We start from the raw sequence: 27,929 nt of genomic DNA on the forward strand, positions 1-27,929 counted from the left end.
CTTATAAATCCAAGTTCGCTGCTTCAGGATTCATGTTCATGCTCGTGATGGTGACATCAGTGAGACGCTAAATAGGTAGTGATCTTAAACGTGAGGATTGTAAAAAAAAGGTGATCGAGTGAGAGGCATCATTCGCCCTGTTGTGCAAAAACCGCTGAACGAAACCGTGACAATGAAAAGTGTGTTAGTGTTATGTGATAAAGTCAAGAGTGAATTAGAAATCATAAGAAATACCTAAACTTTGACACCAGTGTCTGATCAAACTATACCTCCACTAAAAAGTCACCTTGTGCAGTGACACCAGTATCTGCTCGCCAGAAAACCCCAAGTGACCAACTCAAAAAAGGCAGAAAGGCACTCGCTGTAAAAGTAGCTACAAGGCTCCCTCAGGTCCACAAAGATCATCACATGTAAACATATGGCTGCTACGCTCAGACTAAGAATATAGAAATGCGATACCATCACTTACTAATTAAAACATACCATCAACATAAACCTGGCAAAAGACTAGTGTGAGCTCAAATGTTGCTTTTAGGTTAAAACAAAGAATTAAAGTGGCTGCAGACTAACATTGTAACCAACTCCACCACCATCTAAAAACCAACCACTGACAGATACAGAGACTTTGGTATGTAGAGAGGACCTTTCACATTTATACCAACTTCTCAAGACCATTGTATGTGGACACTGATACTCAGTGTTGACCATATTATATATATATGTGGGTCATACATTAAAAAATGCCATGGCTGATCAGTCTAAATATTCAGGCAGAGATCACACGTTCACATTAAAGGACCAAACGGCCCCTGGATCACATCTGACCTTCAAATAAATGGGTTGGATATTAATCAATCATCATTAAAAACCTGCTCTTCCGAGAACATGCCAAACATTAAACTGATTCAGGTCTTAACGCGTCCAACAGTGCCTCCTCAGAAGGTCAGTTTCTTTGCAGTGATGAACTCCTCCAGTTGAACCTTGCCACTGCCCATGAGGCCGAAGGCCGGGTACATGGTTCCCGAACAATCCACCTGCCTCTCGTAAAGGCACCTCATGGTGTCGGCGTCGTAGAAATACACGCGGCACGCCTCGTAGTCGAGGCATATGCCCAGACGCTGTGGCATGGGAAGCACGCGGTTGCCGGGGTCGGCGGACGACGCATTTGCCGACGAAGCGGAGGACGACTTTGGGATGAAGAGTTTGCCCATGCCCAGGGTGAGGAGGGTGAAGGGCTGGGAGAGCTCATAACACGTGTCCTCGCTGCCACTGTCGTGCCCGCTGTCATGGTCATATCTGGTGAAGGAAGGAGAGCAAAATAAAAACTTTGTACTTATGTTTATTTAAAAATATTGCTATTAGTATTTAAATTAAAAGTACACTTGCCTTGGCATTTCCCTTGGAGGGAAAACATGCATACTTAAACTTTTAATAACTGAAAGTTGCCTAAGGTTCATTAAGCCCGCATGTATTATGCAACTACAGTAAACTAACAATATATTTGTTTAAGTAATGCATTATTTGACATGTTTTTACAAGAGCTGGTCCAGTGAGGAAAGCAGGCCTTGTCTGTGAGTAAGCTCTTGAGAGGTTTATGCAGGTCCTCTTACATCACAGGATTAGGAGAGACTCAAACCCACTTATTGCTGTAATGAGATTGTTTACGTCTGTGTTGCACTTGTGTGTACATTTCCCCCACATGTCTATTAATTATACACACATTCTAAAAAGGATAACCTTGTGTAATGAGCATGCACTTACCTTGGGCTGCTTGTATCTCTGGGATTGTGAAACCATTCGAGCAGCTTTGAGTCAGAGGCCACGCCGACTTTAACCAAGTAGGAGTATGGTTCCACCTTGAACGACCAGTAGTGTCTGCAAAAGAGAAAATGTTGAACTGAAGATTATGATACTCATTTTCTGACAAACGCTCAAACATCCTTCGTGCCAAATTCTCCTCATTAGTAATTAGTGAAAAATGACTCTTTCAATGGAGCCATGATGACACTTTAATAATCCTACTGGTCTCTCTTTAATATTTTATATTATAATTAGGTATACAGAGCATGGCAATCTTTGCTTTGACATGACAAGAGAATCTCTTGTTTTTGAGAAAATGAGTAACATAGCGGACTCTCTTTATTGTGCAGCAATTAAAAAATGGTGTTAGAGTTTCAATGTTAACTGACGTTGTTGTGTTATTGACATACCTTCCCTGAGAAATCCCCGTGTCCCCAATTATGTAGTCGAGACCAATATAACTGCCCGTCTGCACGCGCTCGGCTGCAAGCAGGAAAGCCACGCCGGCGGCGCTCTCCACGGTGTCTCGCCGCTTGTTCAGGGCGAGCCGCTCTGCGCTGAAGCCACACTTGTCGCTGAACAGGAAACCGAACGCTGCATGTGAAGAAGAAGAAGACGAGAAAGGGACAAAACAGATAAAGAATAGAACAGATTTTGTTGAGTGTGCACACACAGACATGGTTTGTTCCCTGCTGAAGTCTGACACGGAGCAAGGGGCAGAGGCTGACACAAGAGGGCGCAATTGCACAATGTTAGAAAGCTACACAAAAGACCTACACATGTATGCGCTGCCATCATCGTGCCATGAAGAATAAAACAAAAACAGTCCTCAACACTAACGCCTATTTTTCTGCCGTCTTATAAATAGTTTATAGGCCAATGATTTACATAATCCAGGTCACATAAGGCTGCCATGCAATCTGAGGTTTACACTGGAGAAGTCTGTTAATTTATGTGTAAACAAAATCCTCAAACCAACTAGGGCGTGATAATGATAATGGTATAAGGCCACCTAGAGGGTAAACAGGCTTTATGTGCAGTTTTACAGCAGGGAAACACTGGCACCGACAGTGATATCAGACTGGAGATGGATCCTGAAATCTAACGCAGGCCCATGTCTCTTCTCTTTGTTGTCTAAAACCACAACTGTGTCCCCCCTCATACTCATGCCATCAATACATGCACATTTTTGTTATTTCGCCGCAGCATGAAATTCCACCTCATTACGGACACACAGTGAATCCATCTGCTCGGTCTTGCACGATCCAGCACAGGAATGTAGAAGGTCCAATCAATACACAAACAACAGCACAGTCACGTTAGATCAGAGTGACGTGTCGCGACAATGCCACAAATGCCTCAGCAAACCATAAACATCCAAAATGAAAAGAATTTCATGACTGCTAGGCAAAAAATAAGTGATACAGTCTTCTTCGTGGAAAAAAGGATGATTCTTTTTTAGTGATTTCCACCTTGTGATTGTCAGGGAAGCTTAAAATGCCAGCAACAAATGTAACGGCAGATTTTTTTTTTTTATCTGGGCTTTCACGCTATTCATCACCCTCCAACCATACAAACTCCAGACAAAAGTCATTAGCGTGGTGATCACTAAAACAGCGTTTGCTTCATTACGTTCGACAAAATGCTTCAACACCATTAAACATTTAAACACAGTTGGAGCATAATATGTGATCTCATCGTCTTTCTAAGCAGGGACAAGTGCTCAACTCCTGCAGGTGCAATAATATGCAGAGGGAGTGAGGGGCTCTGCTGCTCTCCATTCAGCAAAAAGAGGCCCAAGAACAGGGGCTGGTTCTTCAATAACAGCAGCTTAAATGCTGCTATTGAGTTATTCACATGTTGTGGCTCTAATAATGCACCTGGCTTCCGTTAGAACGTCATTTATATTGTTTTATTCTTTTAATTTTCCCACAGTTCAGCCCAAGCAACTTCAAATTGCTTCAAGTTCAACACATTTCTTCCCTCCTTTAACATCTCTATTGATAACTAGAGTCAAAACGACAGACAATGAACACATACCCATTATAGGGGAAAAATATTATGTATAGCAAATTTTGGACCATGGAAAACATCACCGCGTCTCTCTCGCAGGCTTACCGGGTGCAGGCGGAGTGTGGAGAGTCACTTCAGGGCTGTAGGGGCTAAACATGGAGTTCCTGCAGCTTCGGACCCTGAAAGAATACAAAGTGTTGGGCTCCAGGTCACAGACGACAGTGCTGGGACCGTAGACCCTGTCTGTAGCATTCCAGACACTACTGTCCTCGCCGTCCTCCTGGGATGGAGACGGGCTCGGGGCCCCGAGTCTGGAAAAATTACATTACATTAGAGTCAAATAATTCAGACTTTATCGTTTATCTACGTTTATGTCATGTCTTTGTGTTGCACCCACCTGCGGTACTCAACCACATGGTGATCGGTTGGCAAGTGATCATCAGAAAGCCTCCAGGAGATCGAGGCCTCGTTATAGACTCTACTGTGGGACAGATCAATCAAAGGAGGGTCTGGAACTGGAGAAAGAAACCAAACATGCAAGAATAAGAATATGCGTTTTATTTTCAGACTTAAACATAAATGAAAAATACTGAAAACACAAGGAAACTGCAGTGCAAACGTGTGTCTTAATCATGCCGAGTACAGTAATGCAGCTTAATAAGCAAATGAGGCATTTTAAGTGTGGCAAAGATTAGATTTGTCAGGATCAGGACTCTCCACTCAGGACAATGGACAAGACTGTCTTGCATAATGGAGCCTGTTAAGAGGTTTTCATAGACTCACTGCCAGGAAATGCACTTTAAAGCACCACCACCTAACACCACCGTCTCCTCTTCTCTCCCACTTTCCCCTTTCTCCCATTCCACTTTTTCAGCATATACATCTTTCCTGCTGTTGGTGTTTGTAAGATTTCATATGGAGGCATCGTTTGCTGACTTTACATTCATTCAACAACCTACATCTGCTGTGTGAGAAATCATTTTATCATTATTTCGCAGCCTGAAGCTGAGCTGATTTTTCAACAGAAAGAAAACCACATGACTCTAACCGACATTCAAGATATACTGTATCTTTCTCTATTAAAGAATTAGCTTCTTCTTCGTAACCTCCATTTTATAATGATATTTTCACATCCCCAAATCCGTCCAGCTCTGAAGCTCCTTTCATTTACTAATTTTCTACTTTAAAAACGTATTCCCTTCGCTGACCAGAGCTTTGAGCCTCTCAGAGTCACTCGGCTAATCCTGAGTCTATGTCCTCAAGGTTTCTCCCAGGAAACTTCATGTGCTCACGTCCTCTTGCAGCCATTCTGGTTGGTAGCACAAAATAATTGTTAATTTCTGTTCTTAAATCTAACACTTCTTTTTGGGGAACTAAAACAACTAGCTCTAAATTCCCTTTTACCTCTTATCCACAGAGACCTGTCTCTTACTAAACTAAAAATCAATTATTACAACTCTGGACTTATTTCAACTCAAATACTAATCGAGATAATGTCCTATATTATGTCTTTTCTACATCTTCTCAACCGAAGCTGGGACCAAATAAGGCAGTCAGTCATTCAGCACAGCAGGCTGAAATCCCCCAGAGTTTAAACAATCACAAAAAAACTGCAATAATGATCACATATAATCCAGCACCAGGGCCAAGTTACACTGCAGTGAAATGTGACAAACCTGGACTTTTAGCTTGATATGTCCCTATAATGTCACATATGCTGTATTCTCATGTACAAGTGGAAAATAGGCTGACATCAGTGTTTCTCTGAAAGTGACATTTGAAGAGGAAAATTAACCACAAATGGACATTTACACATCAACAGCTCAGCCTTTCAAGAGAGAAGCAGAGGCATGGGGTCAAAATGTGCTCGCAAGGCCACAGCTGCATTAACATGAGCGAGCACAAGCACAGCGTTGTCCAACAGAAGGAGGTCACTCAATGAAAGTCAATAAAAGTGAACACTTGGAGCTTTACAATTTTAACAAGATGGACGACAAACACTTTAAAGTGGGAAGTGAAGGGGTTCCTAATGACAAAGTATACAAATACAGCAAATGATTAATAGATACACAATGACGATAACGAGTCAGTTCAGACACAGATTTCATTAAAGAAAACATCCTTATTAAAAAGATGAATGTGCTATCGTTCTCCTGTATAATGGATGTATCATAGTTTGGAGTGGGTTCTTAAAGCTGCCAACTATTCAATTAAATGACTGTGCTATAAAAAAATGCCTCCACTGGTTCTTTTCTCTGTAAACTTGGACTAAGAGCATCATTAACTCCTGCAGACTACTTAGATTAAAAACACACATCACTGTCAGCCAACTGCCGCATGGACCACTTCACCAAATATGACGCAGCACCAAGTCATCCTTCAAAATTACACATTTTCCAAAATGTTTCACTTCAAGTGTGGTTTGATAATGGATCCCATTTATATCCCTATGTAAATATCTACTGTTCCTGAAAACCATCAGCAGCCCCACTGAAATTTGATCATCATCCAGTCACAGAGTAAACTGCAGCCTCTGAGATGAAGCTCTAATCGCTGTTTCAGACAAACCAACAAAAGGCTCTGCAGTCCAGCAACAAAAGGCGCAAGCTCATGTTACGGTCTGCTTTGTTTGACGCCAACAGCAGAAACTGTCAGTTGTGTCATTGCATCCACTTTAAAAAAAAGGAGGACGGTTCTATGCCTCACCAACATTTAATGTCTCTCAATAATTCTGGAAAATCTGGATCTTAACACTTAAAACTGATCATCTTATCATTCGCACTGATAACACCAGACACCACACAACCGTGACTGAAGTTGTGACGCCACATGTCACGACCAACTGTTCCTGTCTGCAACAAGGCTATTCAATCCCACCCTGAGTCCCAGTCATATATGAACCACACAATCCAATATATACACCAAGCTCTTCTCACGTGATTAGAGTAAGGACGTTGTGTTTTCATTCAGAAATTATTTTCCCCCACTTTCTCTTAAATGTCAAAATAGTGTCCTTTGTCCAGAATTGGTTACATACAATATAGACTCATGAACATCATTCTCACAAAAGGTTCTTCATCAACCCAGCTGCTTTATGAGTCATGTCAAAGATTATCACCTTCTAAGGTACTGACATTGCTTCTGATCTTTCAGTGACACTGATAATTTTTTTTGAAACCAGCTTAATTATCTGCAGACCTTTGGTCTTTGATCATGTTTTATTGATTATTTGATCATCGCTGGACAAACCTTTAAATAGACTCCTTATGTTTACTTCTCAAACAGAGTAAAAAGTAAAATGATGTCAAATATTCTGTCGCATGCTTTATTTTCCCAAGTGGGAAACTTCTACCCGAGAGGTTGTTTTCACACCAGGTCTTTGTCAAATCAGCAGATCAGAACAAAGGTTCACAGAGCAGTGAAATCCACTCTGTCTAAATCCAGCGTGCTACCTGTTGATCCAATTTAGTTGCCCACAGACGATCTCTGACCTTTTAACACAACACGGTTCACACGGCCATGCATGTGACGAACAGCCAATGAAAATCTCTTTACTATGTCCATGTTGTCTCATACAGTTACATTTTGCTGCAGATGCATGAACACTTTCTTTCATCTCCACAGAGAAGAAGAATAATAGCGGAAAACACCACATTTTCCAGCAGAATGTCTTAAGAAAGTGTGGAAACACATCCGTGGACAAATGAAAGTGTTGCTGAAAAAACACAAAGCATGAAAATAAAAGTGAGCAAAATGGTTAAGTGCCCATTTTTATCTTCACTCCACTTCAGTGAAATAACACTTACCTCCTCCAAAGCACATCTCCTTGAGCAGAGTTTCTTCTTTAGACGTGTCCAACACAAACTCATCAAAGCAGGGGTCGGCTGCAGGGTGGAAGGTCCTCAGAGACTCTGTGGCCTTCTGGATCCTGAAAGCACACAATGCAGACATAACATGAATAAACCATTATCACTGAAGGTTGGTTATAATTAGTGTAAGGCTACTGTTGTAGAACAAGGACACAAAGCAGCAGACAATACCTTCTCAGTCTTATCATTTTCCCACATAATATTTTTCATTTAATTGCATCCATTTTTGCATCAGCTTTCAGAGTTCAAGAGGATTAAAGGAGAGAAACGAGCAGGACCGTGTATCATGTTCGTGAGTGAAAAGGTTCCCTGATTACCTTAAGACGTTAATGGGGTTCAATTACTTGGCTTAGAGAGAGAAAAAAGACACTGTCCAGTCAGTGTCTTTTTTCCTTAATTCCTCTGTACACGTGGCTCTGCACAAGTGTCTCAAACACAAAACCACACTGATGCTGTCAAAACTAAAATAAAAACTGACCAAATCTAATTTTAAAATCCAGTGAATGAGTCATAACTGACCGAGAGTAACTGGAATGCTATTAAATAGTCACATTTTTGTTTCTGTAATTTGTAATGTATTCAAAATTAGGTCATCACTGCTAAGCTTAATTATTGATTTGACCATTTAGAGTTGCTAGGGTAAAAGCTGTGAAGAAGTGCATGGTGTAGTGGTTGTAAGAAGTAGTGATTACTCTGCTCTATGTGGTGCTAAAGCATCAACTGTAGGTAATTTTGATTCCATTATACTGTTATATTATAAATGCTATTTCAAATAAATGAGAAGAATTGAAATACTACTACTTTTCAGTTTAAATAAATCATAGTGAGAGTTACTATTTGGACTACTGACGACAAGGAATGTACCAAGATGGAGGCAGATGATTTGCTGTGGCAACCCCTAACCTGAGAAGATCCCCATAGAAATATGGAATAAATGATGCTGCCAACAATATAATGTAATAATGTGTGATTAAAAGGCTCAGATTTGACATAAATATCTCAGAAATCATCTTAAAATACATTGAACTAGACTTAAGTCGCTGTACCTGACATGGAGCTGCTTTGCAGTCTGAACAAAGCAGGACTGGTCGGTCTCTTTCAGCACCTCTTGTGCGTAGCCAACTAGTCCGCTGTTCTCCAACATGCCCTGGTACTCCTCCACCTGGGAAATGTAAATAAAATCACATCATATCGCATTATCTAATTGCATTCGTTACAATGCCTATTAGACAGATCTATAAAGTAAAAAATAAGAGGCAAAAAATACAATATAAACAGTACCTGTCCCTTGAGGTGGTTCAGGCGCCGGCTACGAGACTGTTCGATGGATCTCAGCATCTCAGACTTCCTCTCCTGCAGAGTCTCGAACAGACGCTCAAAGTGCTCATTAGCTTCACGCTCTGCTAGCTGGCCGTTTTCCTTCACAGATGAAGAGAAATCCACAGTTTAGTGAAACAGAATTAAAAAGGGTGAATACAAACAGCATTTTATTGACTTTAACCTTTAATAAATAGATGTATAACTTGTAAAGATAAGTGATGATAAAAGTAATTTTCATAATCCTAGACCTTTCAGGTTTTTTGAGCAGTAGATTCAACTTCTGAAACTTCTTTCAGGCTCAACCGTTTCGCTTTACTAGCACAATGTTGCTGTTGCCTTCAACTATCTTAACATAAAACTACTTCTATACTGAGAAACACAGGTTGTGTTGAGTGGAGCCGGTCGGGGTCATTTGGCAAAGGTGTGAACGTAACAGACATTTATTTTTATTTAAAAGTTACATACTACAGCTTTAAACTCTGTCAGAGGCTGCACTTCAGTTACCCTGAACTAGCTGTAGTGTTCTGGTTTTTATTTTGCCCAGTTTTATTTGCCAAAATGTCAATGGTGTAATAGCTTTACAAAGTAAAACAAACCATCTATATAGTTAGGACTTTCTGCTTTGTGGGACAGCATAGTCGCAGTATATGAGACATCAGTAACAGCCTGTGCATACTCTGCAAGAACAGAAACATGTGTTCTCTCTCCCAGGGCTGCGAGAAAAGAACGACGTCATTATTTTCTTGCAGCTCGTTCTTGACGCATCATCTGGGCAGAACCTTTTTCTTGTGTGGTGTCTGACAACTAGCGTGTGATTGGCCAGAAATTAGAAGTGGGCGTGGTTAATGCAGAAATGTTGTCATTCCCTTTGAGGACTTCCCAGGAATTCTGCACTTGAGTTTCTCGTGAAGTATTAAATGTCCTGGTCAGAACTAACTTTGTTCTTGCAGAGCATGTACAGGCCTTAACACTGTACCCAGATGTGTGAGGGAAAACAGTAAGCAAATATTCAGTGTTCCCTGTGCTTTGCATGTTATTTGTTCAACGACCTTCCTTATTCACACACAAAAAAAAGTGTGTCAACTCAACAGACTGGTTTTGAGATAGCTTATTTGTATCCTGTAAGAAGGGATTCAGTTCAATCTACTCTTAACAAGCAACATCTGAGGTCAAAAGGGAAATAGTTCACTATTAATTATGTGACAATATTTGAGATGGACAAGTAGATGTTAAGTTGAAGGCCAGAACACGTGAATCTAAAGTTAGAAAATGAAAGTGTAAATACAATTAAATGAAAATAAGTAATAGATTTTGAAAATGAAGATACAATATGGCTTTTACGCAATAAATCAAAGCAACTTGAACATACATTGTCCGTTAGGAAAGGAGTGAAAAAGGATGTTTAAGTCGCAGTAAGTATGACTCAGCTCTCTCACCTCGGTCTGATGGATGAGAAGCTCAAGATCAGTAATCTGAGTCCTGACCTGGTCCTCTTTGCTGATGAGGAAATGGATACTCTTGGCAAGCTTTTCCTGGTGAGACAGCAGATCAGCAGTGTTTACAATGCAGTGGATTTATATAAAAGGTCTGAAACACATTCTTAACAACACAGCACTGAGATCATGCATATGATATGACTGGTATACACTGACTGGATATGCATCTGCCCATAACAACTGTACACATAAAACATTTATTGATATATGTGTGCTTTTGGCAGGAACAGGATGGCAGGATTTTAATGACCTCTGCAGTGACAGCACAGCCCACAGTATTAGTGTCCTAAACAGTAGGAGAACCTGTGACGGAGACTGAGATGGTGCATTACGGATGAAAACTGAAACCAAACTACTTCCTGAATGACGAAGGGTTTTCATGACATGCGATAAGTCATCCAGCCATCCATTAATTGGTAGACACAATGCACACAAAATCAAAGAGAACAAATGGCCTCATTAAATATTAAGCACCAGTGTTTGCGTCCACATACACGTGGCAGATTGACTTCCGCACATTCTGCTCGCTGAACCACCTACCATCAAGTCCGCTACACTAAAGTGCTAATGGCAGTGAGATTAAGTTACTTATTCAGTATATGACACTTAAATAGCCATTCTGTCAGATGTTCTTTTGTTCCAGAGTGCTGCAGGAAGTCCTTACATTCCTGACTAATCCAAAGACTAAAAATGATTGACAATAATTCAACTGAATGATACAAATCCAAGAAAGACACATTGCTATCTAAAGTCTCATATGTGCCAACAAGGTTAGGCATCAACATTAGAGCAGGAGAAGGGATATTTAAGGACCAGTCACAGATGGCAGCATGTCATAAACAAAAACACACATGCTCTTAATGTTTTGTTAAATAAACTATGACGTAACACTGAATCCCCATATTAAATCAAGTTATGCATGCAGGTCTGTAACTAGAAGAAAAGAAGTTCAGCAACATATAACACAGCCTTGCAAGTTGTACAACGGATTGCCAGTCAATAAAATAACAATAGTAGTTACAGATACTTTCACTACTTATGTTCTTAGCCTTCATTAATTCACACCTTGGATTACAATGGAACTACAGTGCTCAAGTCTGAGGGTAAAGCCAGCTTTGTTGATTTTTATGTCTGTTAAATTAGACTGGCTTGTATTGGAATGGCATTTGTGTCTGAAAGTTGGTCATATATATATATATATATATATATATATATATATATAAGCAAGCAACTCTCATACAACAGGTGTATGTAATGCTCAAGGATGTGTTGAATAAACCTAAATATTTGACACGTTAACTTATAAAAGCAGCTTTTCTCTGAAAAATGTGTAATTTTAAAAACTGCATACACACTTCCCGTATTTTCTGAGTGTGTTCTGATAAATGTGTGGTCATTATAATACCACTAAAACAACAAATCTAATGTTGGAAGACTGAGACTTTGTACAACACTGCGTATTCAAGCCCAGTACAATCATTGCCCTCTGTATTGTGCTACAGTAACCACACAGATAAGAAAACAAAGTCCACTTTATTCAACTAACATCCCGTCATCATGGACTGACACGCTAGAGAGAAACAGTGTGTGACTGTGGCACCTTGAGAATCTTGTAGGCACTGCTCATGGAGGTGACCCTGTGGTTGGCGTGAGATCCTCCCAGCTTGCACAGGTGACACACGGGTCGTCTGCAGACCTCACAGTACATGTTCACCTTCTCCATCTCGTGCTCAGGACACATGAGCACCTGGGATATTTGGGAGAACAGCGGGTTAAAATTAGTCCAACAAACGCCTCTAGCTAATGTGTCTGCATGTTGCTTTTACAGATTAAAAACAAGCTGAAGTGAAACAGGAAGACGACTGATGCTTCAAAAAGGATCGAGACAGTTCTCTCTGTGAGCCATTTCCTGACATGTTTCCAAATAGAATTTTAAAGAAAAGATCCAAAATAGTAAATCAGAAACAGTATTTAACTGTTCACCGAAAGAAACTAAGAGAGAAATGTAACATATCCAGATGGGTCATTGGCATTTGCTAAATAATAATAAAAAAAAGAGAACTATGAATATATAATCAAACTAATGTTCTAGATTAGACGATAAGTTGAGAAACCAACTTTTCTAACCTTTATAACCAAGACATTCCTGGATATAAAGTACAATTACTGCCATTTAAAATAGTGAGGTTTTAGGGAAAATATTCACAATAAATTAGACATTTATGTTCACTTATGTCAGCAAGCACATAAAGTATTTCAAGTCACAGTGCTCTTGACTTTTAATGCAATTCAATCAGTTCTTTCTTGAGTACAAGTGAACGTTTGTGCCAGATGCAATGAAATTCCCTCCAGCCGTTTTTGGGAGATCACTTTCACAAGATTCAGACAAAACAACCCCAACGACATAAAACCTGTGCACAGTGACAGCTTTATCAGATGCTTGCTTTCTCCTTAAGTGACTCCTCAAGAATTCCAATCCTACATGCTAATCTTTATCCTTGATGCATTCAACAATATGCATTTGTTTTCTTATTTCTCAATACTTGCCTTGGGTCTAAAGTTTGTTGTGGGACCAACATACTCGTGTTGAGCTTTGGGTGTTCCCCATGGGTGGTTCAGCTTGAAGCACTCGTTACAGTAGCTAGCCTTGCAGTCCATGCAGCTCTTTGTCGCCTCCTGCACTTGCGGAGGCTTGCAGATGTTGCACATGATAGCCACGGCCGCGCGGGCCGCCTGGCGGTAGCGCTCGACGATGCTCTCCAGGGTGAAGTTGCGGAACAACATGCTGATGCCGCGCTCGCCCAGATCGATGTCGTGCTGGCAGCCCGGGCAATGGATGGTGGTGATTCGCGGGGTCACAGAGCCTCTGCGCCACCCTGGGGACGAGATGGAGCCTGGAGGAGGGGAGGGCAAAGGCAGGAAAGTGAGAAAAGGGAACATGTGTAGCACAGATTGATGGCCTTTTGTCACCCAGTTTTCATTCTTGCCAGAGGCTCTATTTTGACATGTGAACAACAATGTTCTTTGTCTTCAAATTACAGTGAATTATTTTTTTCCAAGATAATCCAAAAAGGGGGCTCAGAAAAATGTGTAGCCCTTGTGTTGTACAGATTCTGGGTTCACAAATGCAGCATGACATCATTGGAAGTCACTTGCCAACTATGATGTTAAGGCAAAGGAAGCCTTTGATAGCTGGTAAGGAAATGTCAAGTACTTGCAAAATAGGGCCTCGGCATGTCTCTCTTTGTGCTTTATTTCCACAATGACCACTACTTGATCAAGACATGGTTGTATGGATCAAAACACAAAAACTTGCAAAATATCAAGTAGTCATCACACAGGAATCCAGGAGGAGAGACAATCCAAGAGAACTGGGGTTGAATGAGGAGTAATGAGGTACAGGATTGGGAGGATAGCATCCCTGGAGCTTATAGGGATTTATGAGAAATACATGTTTCGCTACAAGTTTAATGTTTACAACAGGGGTGGAAAAATACTTTAAAGTGCTCACAATGATCTGGACAAAAAAAGGATTCTATATTCCAAAGACAAATGATGAAATTAAAAGACAAAACTCAAAACAATGCATATTTTTTTTGAATCAAGCATTACACTGTAATGAAGGGGAAAAAAGTTCCAGCTTTATAATATGATCACATGTCCAGTTCAATGCAGCAAATCATGTGTTTTTACAAGACAACATGACTCCTCTTAAAAGCAACACTGCTTTAAAGAGTTTCTCACGACACTGTGCTTGTTACTGATGCAGCGGCATCGTAACAAAGCAGCAACACAGTCACATGAGGTGCAGACACGGCGTTACAAAAAGGTCACGTCAGACGCAAGCAGGAGTCTGTTAACACACGGGGGTACCACACATTTAGAGCCAGCAAACTCAAGTCGACACACGCAGAAATGAAAATTATGCTTCACGTTTTTGAGGGACAGGGGAACCGAGGAGTGCTGGATTTATCTCAGTTTTCAAGCCGGAATTTCCGCTCCGAATCCGAGGACCTGGAAATTAAATCAAACACTCCTCAGGTAAGCAAAACACGCCAGCGCTACTTTCAAAATAGCACTCTGCAAAAGGGTGAAAGCTGAGGGAGAAGCAGTGGCAGAACAGATACACGAGTAGCCACGTGCATGCTGCGTGACGTGAGCAGAGCGGAAGACTGTGACAGTGGAGGGACATTTTACAATCGAGAGAGGCAGAGATCTGACAATAAACCGAGTCACCGGGGTTCGTTTGCTACCGTCTTACCTGAAGACAAATTTAAAACTGAAACATAAGGTTATGATGAACTTGATGATGGCGATGAAATGTGATATGGGCTTGTACGATTTGGCAGAACGCCTTCATACATAAACCGGTGAGTGATGGCAGAAAGACGTTCTCATCCTGCAGAGACAGGAAGTGCACGTACGAGTCTTCACTCATGCGTGCGCCGAGTCGAGACTTTGCACAGTGACTCAGGTTGTGTGAGCTAACAGGAGACGCCTGCAGCTAAATGTGTGTGTGTGTGTGGAGCTGAGGAGGGAAGGGAATCTCAGGGAGAAATTGAAGAGTCACTGCAGAGCTGCTACACTCCTGTTGTGCAAAAGGAGCTTGGTTTTCCTTCCCCTGCACACAAACGCACGTCTAAAAAGGCACAACGAAGCTTTTTAACAACAGAGACAATAATAAAATTATACTAATCTTATTGCATCTGTTATCAGCTTAAGATTCCTCCAACTGTGACTACCAGAGAAGGGAGAGTCTTAAACACTTCTAATTTTTAAATACATTGCGTTATATTTGCTTATTTTACCATTTCATTCTCCAGAAAATTGTAATTTTATTTGTTGTGCAAATCTAAAATTTAAAAACCATGTTAATCCATTAAATCGGAGGGCTGAAGAAATTAAAACTTTCCTTTTACAGAAAGCAGATTATTAGTCGGCCCATTTAAACCAAAATGTTTATGCAGTGTTGTTTTACTTGGATGGCAATCTGACATTTCCCAATTAATCATGTGCAAAACTAATTTTAAGGAGGTGAGCTGAAACAGGTCCGAGTGGTTATGAACCATTCCTCAAACGGCAATGATTGTCAAGTGAAGTATAAACAGCGGCCTAAAGGCACAGAGATATGAATCAGAAAACGATAGTTAAGAGTCTTAGCAAGCTCAAACATAGTTCCAGTACATGTGTGGAACTCTGAAACGGCCGAGATCTTGGGTTCTCCCTTGCAATAAAGTAGTTTTACTTCCTCCATGTTTAACTAAATAAAATGTAATGCTTAACTAACGTATACATACTGTACGTCATCTCCGAGAAAACACCCGTCTTATTTCAGTTCCTCCCTGTTGAGGTCCCAAACACTCTCATATGCTGACAGATCAGTTTGAAGTTCCCCCTCCTTTTGCTTTCTCTCTTTTAATAAGCCGACAAATTAAATGAAATACCATGGTTTTGCCAAGAAAATAAAGCCATTGGTCTTTTCTTATCACCAACATCTTAATCTGGATTCGTTTTTCTACAAATTAAATTTTATTGCTGAGTGGACATTTTTCTGAGCCGTAATGACCTGGCTTGTTGAATCAATAATACTTTATCATAACTAAAGGTTGGTGTGAGTTGTGCTGAAAGTGCTACAGTAGAGAAAAGGTAGAACCAAACTAGGGTTTCACAGGGGTGGAGGGGGGGTGGGTTTCTATAAAACACTGTACTCACTACAGCTACTCAAAACACGGAGCCCGCGTCTACCTCGACTTCCAAACGACCTTCGCATTGTGGCTGCAAGCAATGAACAGAGAAGTGAGGTGAGAGACCAACAAGAAAAAATGAAACAATGCATAAAACAGAACATGTGGAGTGAGTTGTGGAGCCATTTCAAAAAAAATAAATTTTAGTCGTTAAACAAAAATCAACTGAAAAGTTGTGGTTAAAATATGAGGCGGATGCAGTTCAGAGTGAAATAGCAAACAGTGTTTTCAAATATACACATACACGACGTGAACAGGTACAAGTACAAGTAAATCTTGATTTGTGCACCGAGACATTTATGGTCTATATTTTAGCACTTAAAAACAGTACTTTGGAAAACATACTGCAATATAATTATTAAGCATAAACACATCTAAACTGGGAATATTTTGGGGAAAATTAAAGGAATAGTTAGGCATTTGGGGAATTATGCTTTGTCCCAATTTTGCAGAACGTCAGATGAGAAGAAAACCACCCTGACACAACTGCTGTACATAAACTAACTTTATCCCGTTTAACATGCAGATTTAGTCTCATAGCATATTTAATATAGAGCATATTTCCAGAATCCAGTCATACAAAGTGAGCACTGAACCCTTAACTGTCTGAAATGAAGAACCCAAACCATAAATTAGAAACTTCCTTCAGAGTTTATCAAACATATTGCTTTGTTAACTGCAAATGTCATAACACAGGCATTAACTACCGTTTCAACCGAATGAGCAAATTTCCACAACATGCTGAACCATTACTTAATAACTTTGTTTTATCAGTTCAAACTTAAGGTGCACTTGTCAAGAGTTTACTGTACCTACATTTATCAGTGACAAAAAATTAAAAAATGGATTTAAGAAAATGGTGCATTTTTAGAACCTGGCAATCACCTGTCCATGCACAGCGAGACTAGTCCAAGCTGCACATTGATAAATATAGCCTCAAGTCTTTTCTCTCTCTCTCTTCACCTAATCCCGCATTCATTCCCTACAGTCAGCTTGTGTCACCATGACTACCAGTGATCTAATCTCCCAGTGCTGAGGGTGTGCTCCGAGGCTGCTCTGCAGAATTAGGTGGGCGTTCTGTTTGAGATAACGCTCATAACAAACTTTGGAGGTGTCTAATTATAAACGTTTCGTAATCTGCTGTAATTAAATGAACTTAACACAGGATCAAACTTACTGAATAATCCCTAAGGGAATTCCAGTCGTACATGATCTGTTCACAGTTCATGTTGATGGCTGGTTCCTTTGTGACGTGACCTTTTTAACCCCAAAAAATGTTCTTAAAAAGATCGGAAATCAAATAACATTCTCACAGAATGAGAAGAGTTAAATATCAGCGATACAAGAGTTACCCTTGTGCGGGGAGATTGGTTTGCTCAAACGCAGTATTTGATGATTTCCTGAGTCAACAGACGCAGTCCTGCCAATGAAGAATGAACTCATTGAGGGTGAAAGAGGCGGGGGGAGGGAGGGGGAGTCTGAAAGAGGGTTGAAGGCTGTGTTTGAGAGCCCAGTCTTACTGGTGGTGCACAGTGGCTGAATAGCTGAAGAAAAGCTGTTCCCGTCACTGTACTCCAAGGGTCTTTTCAGCCCCGTTTTACATTCCGACTGTTGGTCTGAGCCTAGCTGGCACCTTAGTTAAACTCACTTGCTGTGTCCCAATTCATATCAAAAAACTATGGTATAAACCATAAGTTTTTTTCTATATAAAAAAGCAATTGGCTCTTTGCATAGCAGCCATTTCACCTCGAGGTTCTCTCTCTCTCTCAACAGACTGTTTTTGTGATCAGTAATGCTGGACTCCAACGTAAACTTGGCCTGATTAAACAGAGCAAGGCTTACTACACGGCAACAATGCTGCTAAAGTGATGGAAATGTGATGTGATGTCCAGGTGTAATGTTACATGTACTATGTCCAAAGAAATAAAAATAAAAATCAGCAACAGGGAGGTAAAATATGACTTGATTGGCGAGTGCCTGTGTCAGAATATCTGAACAATGGCCGAAGCAATAAGAGAAAAAGCAAAGCAATGTGCAAACAATGCAGTTTGATGCTCCATTCAAAATGAGTGAGAAGCGTTTCAGTTGGCGCTCTCTGTGCGAGATGATGTCAAAATGGCTGCTGTGCTAACAAACGTAACAATATTGGCGTTATTTTCTATCCCTCAACACCTCCTCACTTTCTTTTGTGCATTAGCTGAAAACAATACAGGCTCAAAAACAAGTGTTGTTGTGCAAACGACACTTAGAATATGAACAAACCACACACGCTAAGACTCGGCTGCTGAAGACATGCAATTTAGCATTAAGAAAGCATTAGAAAAAGAACAACATTTCATGACAGTGATGTAATGATTGTTTATGTCCAGCTTGTTATGAGTTACATACGACATACATACTAATGTAAACAGCATCTACAGAAAACTCAAATCATGCTTTTATTTTTGCACAAACGACGCTGTGACTTTTTCGCTTTTCTAGTACACATGTAATCTGCTTCTTCAGATACAGTAGCTCATTGGAGGGCCTCATAACTGTTCCATGTGCACAAAATGGTGCTTTGAAGAGCCACAATGCAACTTACAAGCCTTTGGATCTGTGAAAACAAACGAGACTGTTCGGAAAGTCTGACTCGTGTGTACGAACGTTTTTTCAAAGACGGGGGGGAAATTAACGAGGCAGATGGTGAGGTGGTGAAGCCAGGTGGTGGAAATAAAATATGAGAGTTGTATACTTTCATCTCACAATCACCATAAAGAAAAACTAGGCAGACGCCTTATCTTTACGACTCAACATTTATGAGATCTTCTGCATTTATGATGTGTATGTGAATGGAGTGTAGAAAGGACAACAATGTGTGCACTTTCACTTCCACATAATGTAAACATTGTTTGCATCACATGCACACGACAGCTTCACAGGGCTTTTCTATAATCATACAATCTACCTAGAGTATAATATATATATAATCGATAATCATGGCAACAACCAAACTCTGTCCTGATGTTTTGAAGGTTAGTAATTGAAGTGTTTTCAGACAAAGAGTCCGACATTTCTCAGTTGTTCATTCACATAAGATGAACGAAATGGCAGATTAAGTTTCACAGCAGCAGGAGAACCACCAGAGGATCCAGGCAATGTTGAGCATGCAGCGTTTCTCCTGCTGCATTCTCACATGAACTCACTTGGACATTATCCAAAAGATCTGACCAGGGAACTATCGGACGAATCAGAAAATGTCCGGAGTGACATCTGCATACATCTGTGTTCACACATACCAACCCCTCAAGACAGGAGTTGAATGCATGTGTGAAAGCAGCTGTGAAGACAGAGACCTATTGGACATTGACCTATTCATGCTTGGCTGTTGCGGTGACATCATTTAGCTGAGAATTTAATGAAAACTGTGCTAACCGTAACCCACCACACCACTGCTGCCCTGCATGACACAGGGATGTTTGAAGCCCCTGGGCTGCAGGAGACACATTGAAGACAATCTGCTCTTGAGACAAAGTCTGTCAATGTCTCTTTTTTTTCCCTTTGGTGAACCAAAATACAGCAAATTCCTCTGCTGTTTATTTAACAAATCCTGTAAATACAGACAGGATTATATATGAAATGCATGACTGACAGTAGCCTGAAATGCAAGATGATCAAATCATTTAAATGTGTGTTCTAGTTAAGCGGGGGCAAGAGGGAGGAGGAGTGCACAATGCTGTGTTTCTTGCCGTGTTTCCACACAACTATTCACCATCTAAATTTGCATTAGCTAAATATTTGCTTACTGGTTCATCCTTTTCAATGTGGCACTACATTTCCTGGTTCTTCACTTTTTTTACTTGCAACTACATTTTTTCTTGTTTATATATTTTTAAAGCTTTTATCCATAAAAGGTAATTTCCAAAAACCTGTTGAATGCAGCTACAGAGATGACATCAGAACTAAAAACTGAAGCTGAGGGAGTTTGGAGGAAGACAATGAAAGAGGAAGTTGCCATTATTGCCATGTGCTGCCTTTGTGGGAAGTTATCACAACTGGAAGAATATGCATTTGATTCTTGCATTTCCTGATGATCAGTATTGCATCAGCTGACTTTAACACCTTTAAACCAACTTTCACAAACACAGTTCTAATGCCTCAATAGACTAGCTGTTGAGAAATACTCCCACCCCCCTGCAGAAATGTGAGATCCAATTTCCGGCAATAATCTGTACACAATTAAATAATTCCTCTAAAGAAGGCATTAACTAAATCTACAGAAAAAAAAAGGAAAAAAGTTTGGTTTCCTTACCCCGGGACCCACCTGATCGCACAAGCCTGTCTAACCTCTCCATAGACGGGGAGGGCACCCTGGACCGGGGGCTGCCCGGTAACGAACACTCTGACCCAGCGTCAAAAGAGTCCTCATGGTTCAGCATCAGCAGCTCCCTGACACACTTGTGGCAGATGCTGTGCTGACAGGGCAGGATCAGCGGGTGAGTGAAGAGCTCCTTGCAGATGGGGCAGATCAGCTCCCGCTCTATGTTTTTGATCGGGACCTGGTGACGAAGACATGGAATCATGAGAACTGGCCGTACTTGCTTCTTTCAAATTCTAAACCTTTGCATGCAAACATGTTCACCGTTTCATGAAAGGTTGACCAAACAAAAAGGACAGTGGTTTCTTCCTTTGATGGTCTGAACAACATCCTATTATGAGAGACAGTTCAGATGAAACTAAAATAGAGCCATTGTCTTCACTTAAAGCTGGAAAAACATTTTTGCTTTGTCACTGAGAATGGATGTATATATTTTTTTATCATTTAAAGCACCCCAACAACATTCTTATGTAGAATTTAAAAAAAAGTGTGCAGTTATTTAAATGTTTTGATTTATATATTAGGGTTTTCCTCAAGTTTTAGTTGTTTAATGCCAAATGTGTCTGTTTTTGAGGAGCACAACTCAAAAATTAAAGGACAGATTTGGATGGAGGTTAGAGCCAAAGGAAAAACAACATTTTTTTCCAACCATGCTATATTTTAGTGACAATGTAAGCTATTTTTATTCCACATTGTCAACGTGTAGGGTCTTTATTTATACAGGTTATTGTCTTTTCTTTGCCATTCTTAATTTTAAATGAATGCTGTAATAGGACGTCTACAGATGTAGACGTCAATAATTCAGCAACCATACATCAAGATATCATTTTCCCATACAGTATATGTTAATTATATATTAAATACATTGAGTAACACACTCGAAGACATAAAAACAACACTTTTTTTTTTTTTTTAAATCAGAGTGTTTTGTTATTTGACCACAAAGTGGTTTTAAAACCACAGCTTTCACTCAAGACCAAAAACGACACTTTATTTTGCATTATTTGATTTAAAAAATCGTTTATCGTGATAACGTTTTTTGGCCACATCGTCCTGTCCCAACAAGAACAACAGCGAGCGTATTTACCACGTTTCTCACACATTACATAAGGTCATAAGGATTATGTCCGGCTAAATATAGACAAACACGTTAAACACAACGACCCCCAGCAAACATCTCACGTACCATTAGCATTTAAACAAAAACAACAAAAGCTCCAACTCTACAGACGACAACTGTCCTCCTATGTCCACCATGTCTGATGAGTTCATTCATTTCAGCTGGTGTGAAACAAGTGTCGATAAATATCAGTAAATATAATTCACGTTACACGATAGTACAAGTGTGTAAAAACAACACACAATACCGAGAAGAATAGAGGAAGTTTAAGCTGTAAAGACGCAGACAATAGCGAACAAACTCCATAGAAAACAATGAAGTCGAGTCACTGAAGAAGACACACACACACACACGGAGAAACAGGCAGCTGCACGAAGTGTGGTGTTACTTTTTACAGTGTCCGGCCTCTAACGAGCTCCAGGGCAGTTTACTTTAACGACGTTTTAAAAAAATAAATAAAAATAAATTATCCTCCAAACTCCACAAACCCTCCGCCACTCACCGCGGTCGTGCTGCTGCTGCTTCGCCGCATCTCTGCAGACATGACGAGGCAGAAAAAATACCAAGAGTCAGCGATGGAGTTCAAACAAAACAATAAAAACGGATTAAAAAATGTCTCTCTCCAGACACACAAAACTTCTTCTCGAACCGCTTCTCGAGGGGGATGGCGACAGCGACGAGCGAGGGAATTTAAATAGAGTGACGCTGCTGAAAAGAGCAGAGCCCCACACACACACACACACACACACACAGGCGGAGGAACCACACAACAGGGGGTGGAGAGAGAGAGAGGAGGGGGAGGGTGTTAGGGGGAGGACAGTCTCCATAGGAACGACTGTGGCTTCTTTCAAGTGCTCCACAATTATCACACAGGTGCAATTGTCAGGTGGAAGTCAGCAATTTTTATATTTATCAGCCCCAATCTAGAGCGAGGTAATGTTGTGGAAAATAAATCCATCACAAATTAAAAAGAAAAAAAAAAATATATATATATAGTCAGTTTTATTGTTGTTGTTTTTTAAATATTGCATTTAGCCTACATTGCTTCATGTCCTACCTGTTTAACGTATTTACGCGATGTACAGCACTGTCTCCTCAACAAGGGTGGGAATCACAGGTATACCTGACAATACATGGTCCACGATACCGATAATATCACGATACACCGATTCAGCGATAATCGCTATATATCGCGAAACATCACAATATCTGTCTAAGTGAAGAAAACCAAGCTTCCGTAAAAAAAACTCTATTTATTCCCAACATGGAGAACAAAGTGCATATAGCGTACATATATGTATTGAACATGGAGTCCCTTGTTTATTTTAGCAGCGCCGCCGCTCGGAGACATGAAGCAGGACCTCACAAAGATATAAATACAGACACACACGCACACACATATATAGCAAGCAAATTACATAAATAATTTGTATTGTTTTATTTCAGTTTGATTGCTAGTTTGGGTTGCTTCTTTGCATGAAATGTGCTTTATAAATAATAAATAAAGATGATGATGATCACCACCATAAGTGTTGCTTCTCATTAATAATACTTTCTAAAACTGCAGAGGAGAGAATCAACTTCCTGTTCTGCCTGTAGCACATACCGTACAGTATGTCCCACTCATCTATTTTAAAAGACTGTATCCCGACTCTCACGTGTCTCATATTTGATTGTGTGTCTTACGCTGGACTCTCTTCAAACACGCAGCAGTTTGTTTTTCTATTGCACGATGACAAATCAAATCAATATCGGTCGGTTGATGTCAATATCGTGTTGTGTCAATAAATATTGAAAAGTTTTCAGAATGTTATTGAATTATTGCCCTGCTCTAATTCCATTCTATTAACATTACAGTCACTACTCCAGCAGGTACGTGGTGATAAACTAATCAATATTGACCCTCTAGGGGACAACTTCTGTGTCCCTAAAGTTTGCTGTTTGGTCACTTTCATGTCAAAGGTACAGTAGAAGCAAGACGCCAAATAAGGACACAGCTATCTTTCCTTAGAGTTGGTGTTATGTTGTGTCATAATGAGCAATTCAACACAGTAAATGTCAAGTAAACGCCTTGTTTTTCCGTGTTTTGGATTATGAATAACACATTTCCTTATAGTGCTTATAAATCAGATTACTGAAAGATCATGACTGTCAAATGTTGTAGTTCTTTGGTATTTTTAACACTGAACAAAAATCATAAGCCTGTTGATTGAACCAGAAGAAAATAGAACATAAGTTACTGTCATTCAAATATAAATATAAAGGTTTGGTACCAGTTAGTTTCTCTGAATATGGGAAAAACATTGACATAGTGTTTAAACGAGCAAAAAAAAAGCCAGTCATTATCTATAGACCATAAACATATGACTGCAATTCATTTCATTTGATCCGTTCATTTCAAGAGATTTCGTACAAAACTATTCCAGAAGCAGCCAGAAGATCCTTTCTTTCTTTCTGTCTCTGTGGGCCTTTCCATCACTTTGGTTAATCTTGGACTCATCAGTACATGAAACCAGTGTGGCTCGTTTATGTATATTTAAAAAAAAAAAATGAGACTCTGGCATCTATTTCTTGCTGCTGGTGAGCATGTTTGCTTATTTAAAGGGTGACTGTGATGTCCTCCAAGTGTTATTTTTTGCGGGGGTTTCCTCACAATGTGTCAGTCAACAGATGCAGCTGTTGTCGTAAGTCAACATAAGTAAAATTTACGTTGCTTAGCACACCAGCGGTTTGTTTGCTTTTAGTTGTTTGTCATGCACCAAGAACCTGGAAGCAAATGAACGCATTGCACAACAGCCATTTTTACTTTTTATTTAGCAGGAAAAGCACAGGCAGTAAGGAGGAAGTCACACATATGCAAGTTAGTTAAGTCATTCTTGGAAGAATCAAGCAAGTCAAGCCGAGTCCCTGCTTTAAATCAAGCAGGTTACAAGTCAAGTCGTATGAATAGAGAAGATAGGGATGATTTCCCAGATATGTCACGTTTAAATATGTAAAAAAAAGACAGTATTTTTTGGTTTTATCTTCAACAGTAAGTGACTTTGGATAATGATTGTGCCTCACAGACAGGCTCATCCCTCTCCTGATCTGTAAAATGTGCTATAATTTGCTTTATTAGGTACACAGGACAACTAATAAAGTGCCAGGAGTGGAACCTCAACTGGCAACTGTGGGATCTTTTGCTGCTTCAAGGTTTGACGTGTTGTGTTTTCAGGGATAAAGGTGCTTATCTGGGTCACTCTTTCTCTTTTCTATCATTTTGAATCGGTCAGTCTAGTTTTTCCTCTAACCTTTGACATCACCCACTGAACTGTGACTCACTGGATTCTCACTTTCAGAACACTCTGTAAACCCTAGAGACAGCTGTCAGCTGTACTCAGCCAATCTGGTGAACAAACATGTTCACAGTGACTTAAATCACCACTTTTTCCACCACTCTGATGCTCAGCTTATATTGATCACGTCTACATTCCTGCATGCACCGTGGTGCTGTCATATGACTGACTGGATATAAATATTTGCATTACGATGCAGTTAAACAAGTGTACCTAATAAAGTGGCTGGTGAGTGTACATATTGTTTGTTTGAAGCCCAAATATGGAACTGCAAAATCTCTTAAGTTACCCAATCAATATTTAGATAAAAAGGTTCGGTTTTCAAAGTCTCTGTTTGTTCATTCCTCACATTCTGTGCATCAATAAAAGGACAAATGAAAGCTGTAAACTGTGTTCCCTTCACCTTCATTATTCTACCAAAGTCTGTTTCATTATCTCACAAGATTTATTACGTGTTCATCACTTGGCCGCAGTGGCCATGTCAAAGCAGTTCATTGTATGTTATACTGGGGCCCTCGCAGCAGGTCAACCTCACAATGTTTTAGTGAAAGAACAAAATGGTTCAGTGGAAAAGACCTTTAGAGGGTTTTCGGGGAGGGAGCTGCGGTGATTTATGAAGGAAATAAAGTGCAGCATAGACAACAACTCTGTGCGGCCAAGACACAAAATAAAGTGGATGAAAAGTTTGAACTCATCCATTAACCCGAGCATCAGCTGAAGTTGTGCTCGCTCTTTTTCTAACAGCATTTGTTGGCAGCGAAAAAGAGCTGAATTTTTTCATCCACTTTCTCTTTCACTGTCAAACTATCAACCATAAATGAAATCTGAAATCTGCATAAATCATATAGCGAGGCCTCAAAAACAAGCTTTTTCCTTTAAATGTATCATTATTTTGTACTCTTTTTTATTTCTTTTTAGGGTCACAATTTGTTTTATTCTACTCTTAAGTGTCCTTTAACAGACTTCTGACTGAAAACTATTTTACCGCACCTAGTTTGTGATCTAGGTCTAGTTATTCATCTATTTCCTTACTTATTTTAAGCACTGATTTACGATTTCATTGCATTTGATCTATTACTATTTATGTTTTGAATTCTCTTTTACCTTTTTTTTAACCTCCCAGATCACTGATTAGTATTTTTAGTGAATTTCTCCATCTGTTTTTGAGTTCCATTATAGTGTTTCCTCACTTCCTTTCCTCTCTCCTTTTCCTCACCTCCTTCTCATATATATATATATATATATATATATATATATATATATATATATATATATATATATATATATATATATATATATATATATATATATATATATATATACCTACACTGAGTAAACTGCGTTGCTGACTGTGCAAAACAGGCCTGATTCAAATTTAAAAACTGTGTGCAGTCGACACACATACGCACAGCTCATGCATGCTCGGGTGAATGTCAAAGCCTGTGTGTGAGAACCCGGGGGAGGAGGAGGAGGAGGAGGAGGAGGGGGGGTTGCACTTCAATATGTTCTGTCAGTCTGGGTGAAGAGGTAAAGACTGTGGTTCCCATGCAGCAGCAGCCACATACACATGTCAGTAACCAGGTTCCCTGTCTCACCACCACACAGCTGCTGCCAAGTGTCCCACATACTGACAGGAGTCTGTGATCGGCCTGCAGCAGCAGCAGCAGCAGCAGCAGCAGCAGCAGCAGCAGCACTGTCCCGACTGCACAAACACACTGAGGCAGCCCAAGCTTCTAATTAAACTCTTTATGTTCACTCTTCACATTTTCTTTTTTCTCCCCCCCCATCATCTAAGAATAGAAAAGATTATGCCTTCAGGCCACAAAGCCGTGACACAGAGGAGAGAACAGAGAGCGTGTGAGTCCATCTATGGCTTATTCAATGTTTTTTTTTTCTTCCTTAACAACAGATACTGATCTTCTTACAGTTGCGAGAATTGAGTCACAAAGATGTTATAGTGCTTAATCAGACAATGTAAAATAATACAGCAGACGGATGAGATTCCTCTGGCACAGTGTTGGCATCAGTACGATTAATGTAACAGAGGCGAATACACCTGACAGGAAGAATACAACACCATCGCAGGGGTGTGTTATATATTACAGGTGTAGTATAGCACACAACAGAAAACAACATGTGTATGTGAAATAGCCTGTTCCTCATGTAGAGCAATAAGGCCATACAAACACTTGATATGAAGAATCTATTGTGTGAAAATGTCATTTTCCTATCTTTCTGATATAGATTATCTCATCTATCTATCTATCTATCTATCTATCTATCTATCTATCTATCTATCTATCTATCTATCTATCTATCTATCTATCTATCTACAGTATAATACAGTATGCTGTACAGACATCATGCAATACAGTCTGTGTATTGTAGGCTTATGTATTGTCAACGAATAGATGCCTATTTTCTTCAGATTAGATTAGAATAGAATAGAATAGAATAGAAGAGAATAGAAGAGAATAGAAGAGAATAGAATCCGGCGCTGCAGGCCGGTGTCGGTACACGTGGACAGACAGACAGATAGAGACAGACAGAGACAGACAGAGACAGAGGGCTGCTGTCACATAAATCATCCGGATGAGACTCACCTCGCCTCGCTCGATCCTCTCCACGATGCTGGCGAACTCCGTCATGTCCTCAGAGTCCGACATGATTACAGATGATGATGCTGATGCTGACTGTGATGATGATGATGGTGGTGATGATGATGGTGAAGGTGATGATGGATGCAAAGACTGGAATATTAAAATCAAATGTATTAGAGGGGGAAACACACACACACGCAAGCAGCAGCTGCGGCTGAAAGAAGCAGATCGCACGAGCTTCACAGACGGAGGTGAGATGACATGAAAGGAGAAAA

The 27,929-nt window shown here is 40.1% G+C and overlaps 1 protein-coding gene across 1 annotated transcript; it reads right to left on the reverse strand.

The window, feature by feature from the left end:
* Positions 1–935: 935 nt before the first annotated feature.
* trim36 (tripartite motif containing 36) lies at positions 936–27,720 on the reverse strand (the record flags this gene model as incomplete). Its single annotated transcript, XM_083905452.1, has 14 exons — positions 936–1,296; positions 1,762–1,875; positions 2,211–2,394; positions 3,919–4,124; positions 4,211–4,328; positions 7,620–7,741; positions 8,729–8,844; positions 8,964–9,101; positions 10,439–10,534; positions 12,099–12,245; positions 13,046–13,392; positions 16,244–16,273; positions 20,546–20,780; positions 27,658–27,720. 14 exons carry the CDS (start codon positions 27,718–27,720, stop codon positions 936–938), a joined length of 2,277 nt encoding a protein of 758 aa, XP_083761578.1.
* Between the last annotated feature and the right edge of the window lie 209 nt (positions 27,721–27,929).

The sequence above is a fragment of the Microchirus variegatus genome (assembly GCF_963457635.1).
Source record: "Microchirus variegatus genome assembly, chromosome: 18".
NCBI lineage: Eukaryota > Metazoa > Chordata > Actinopteri > Pleuronectiformes > Soleidae > Microchirus > Microchirus variegatus.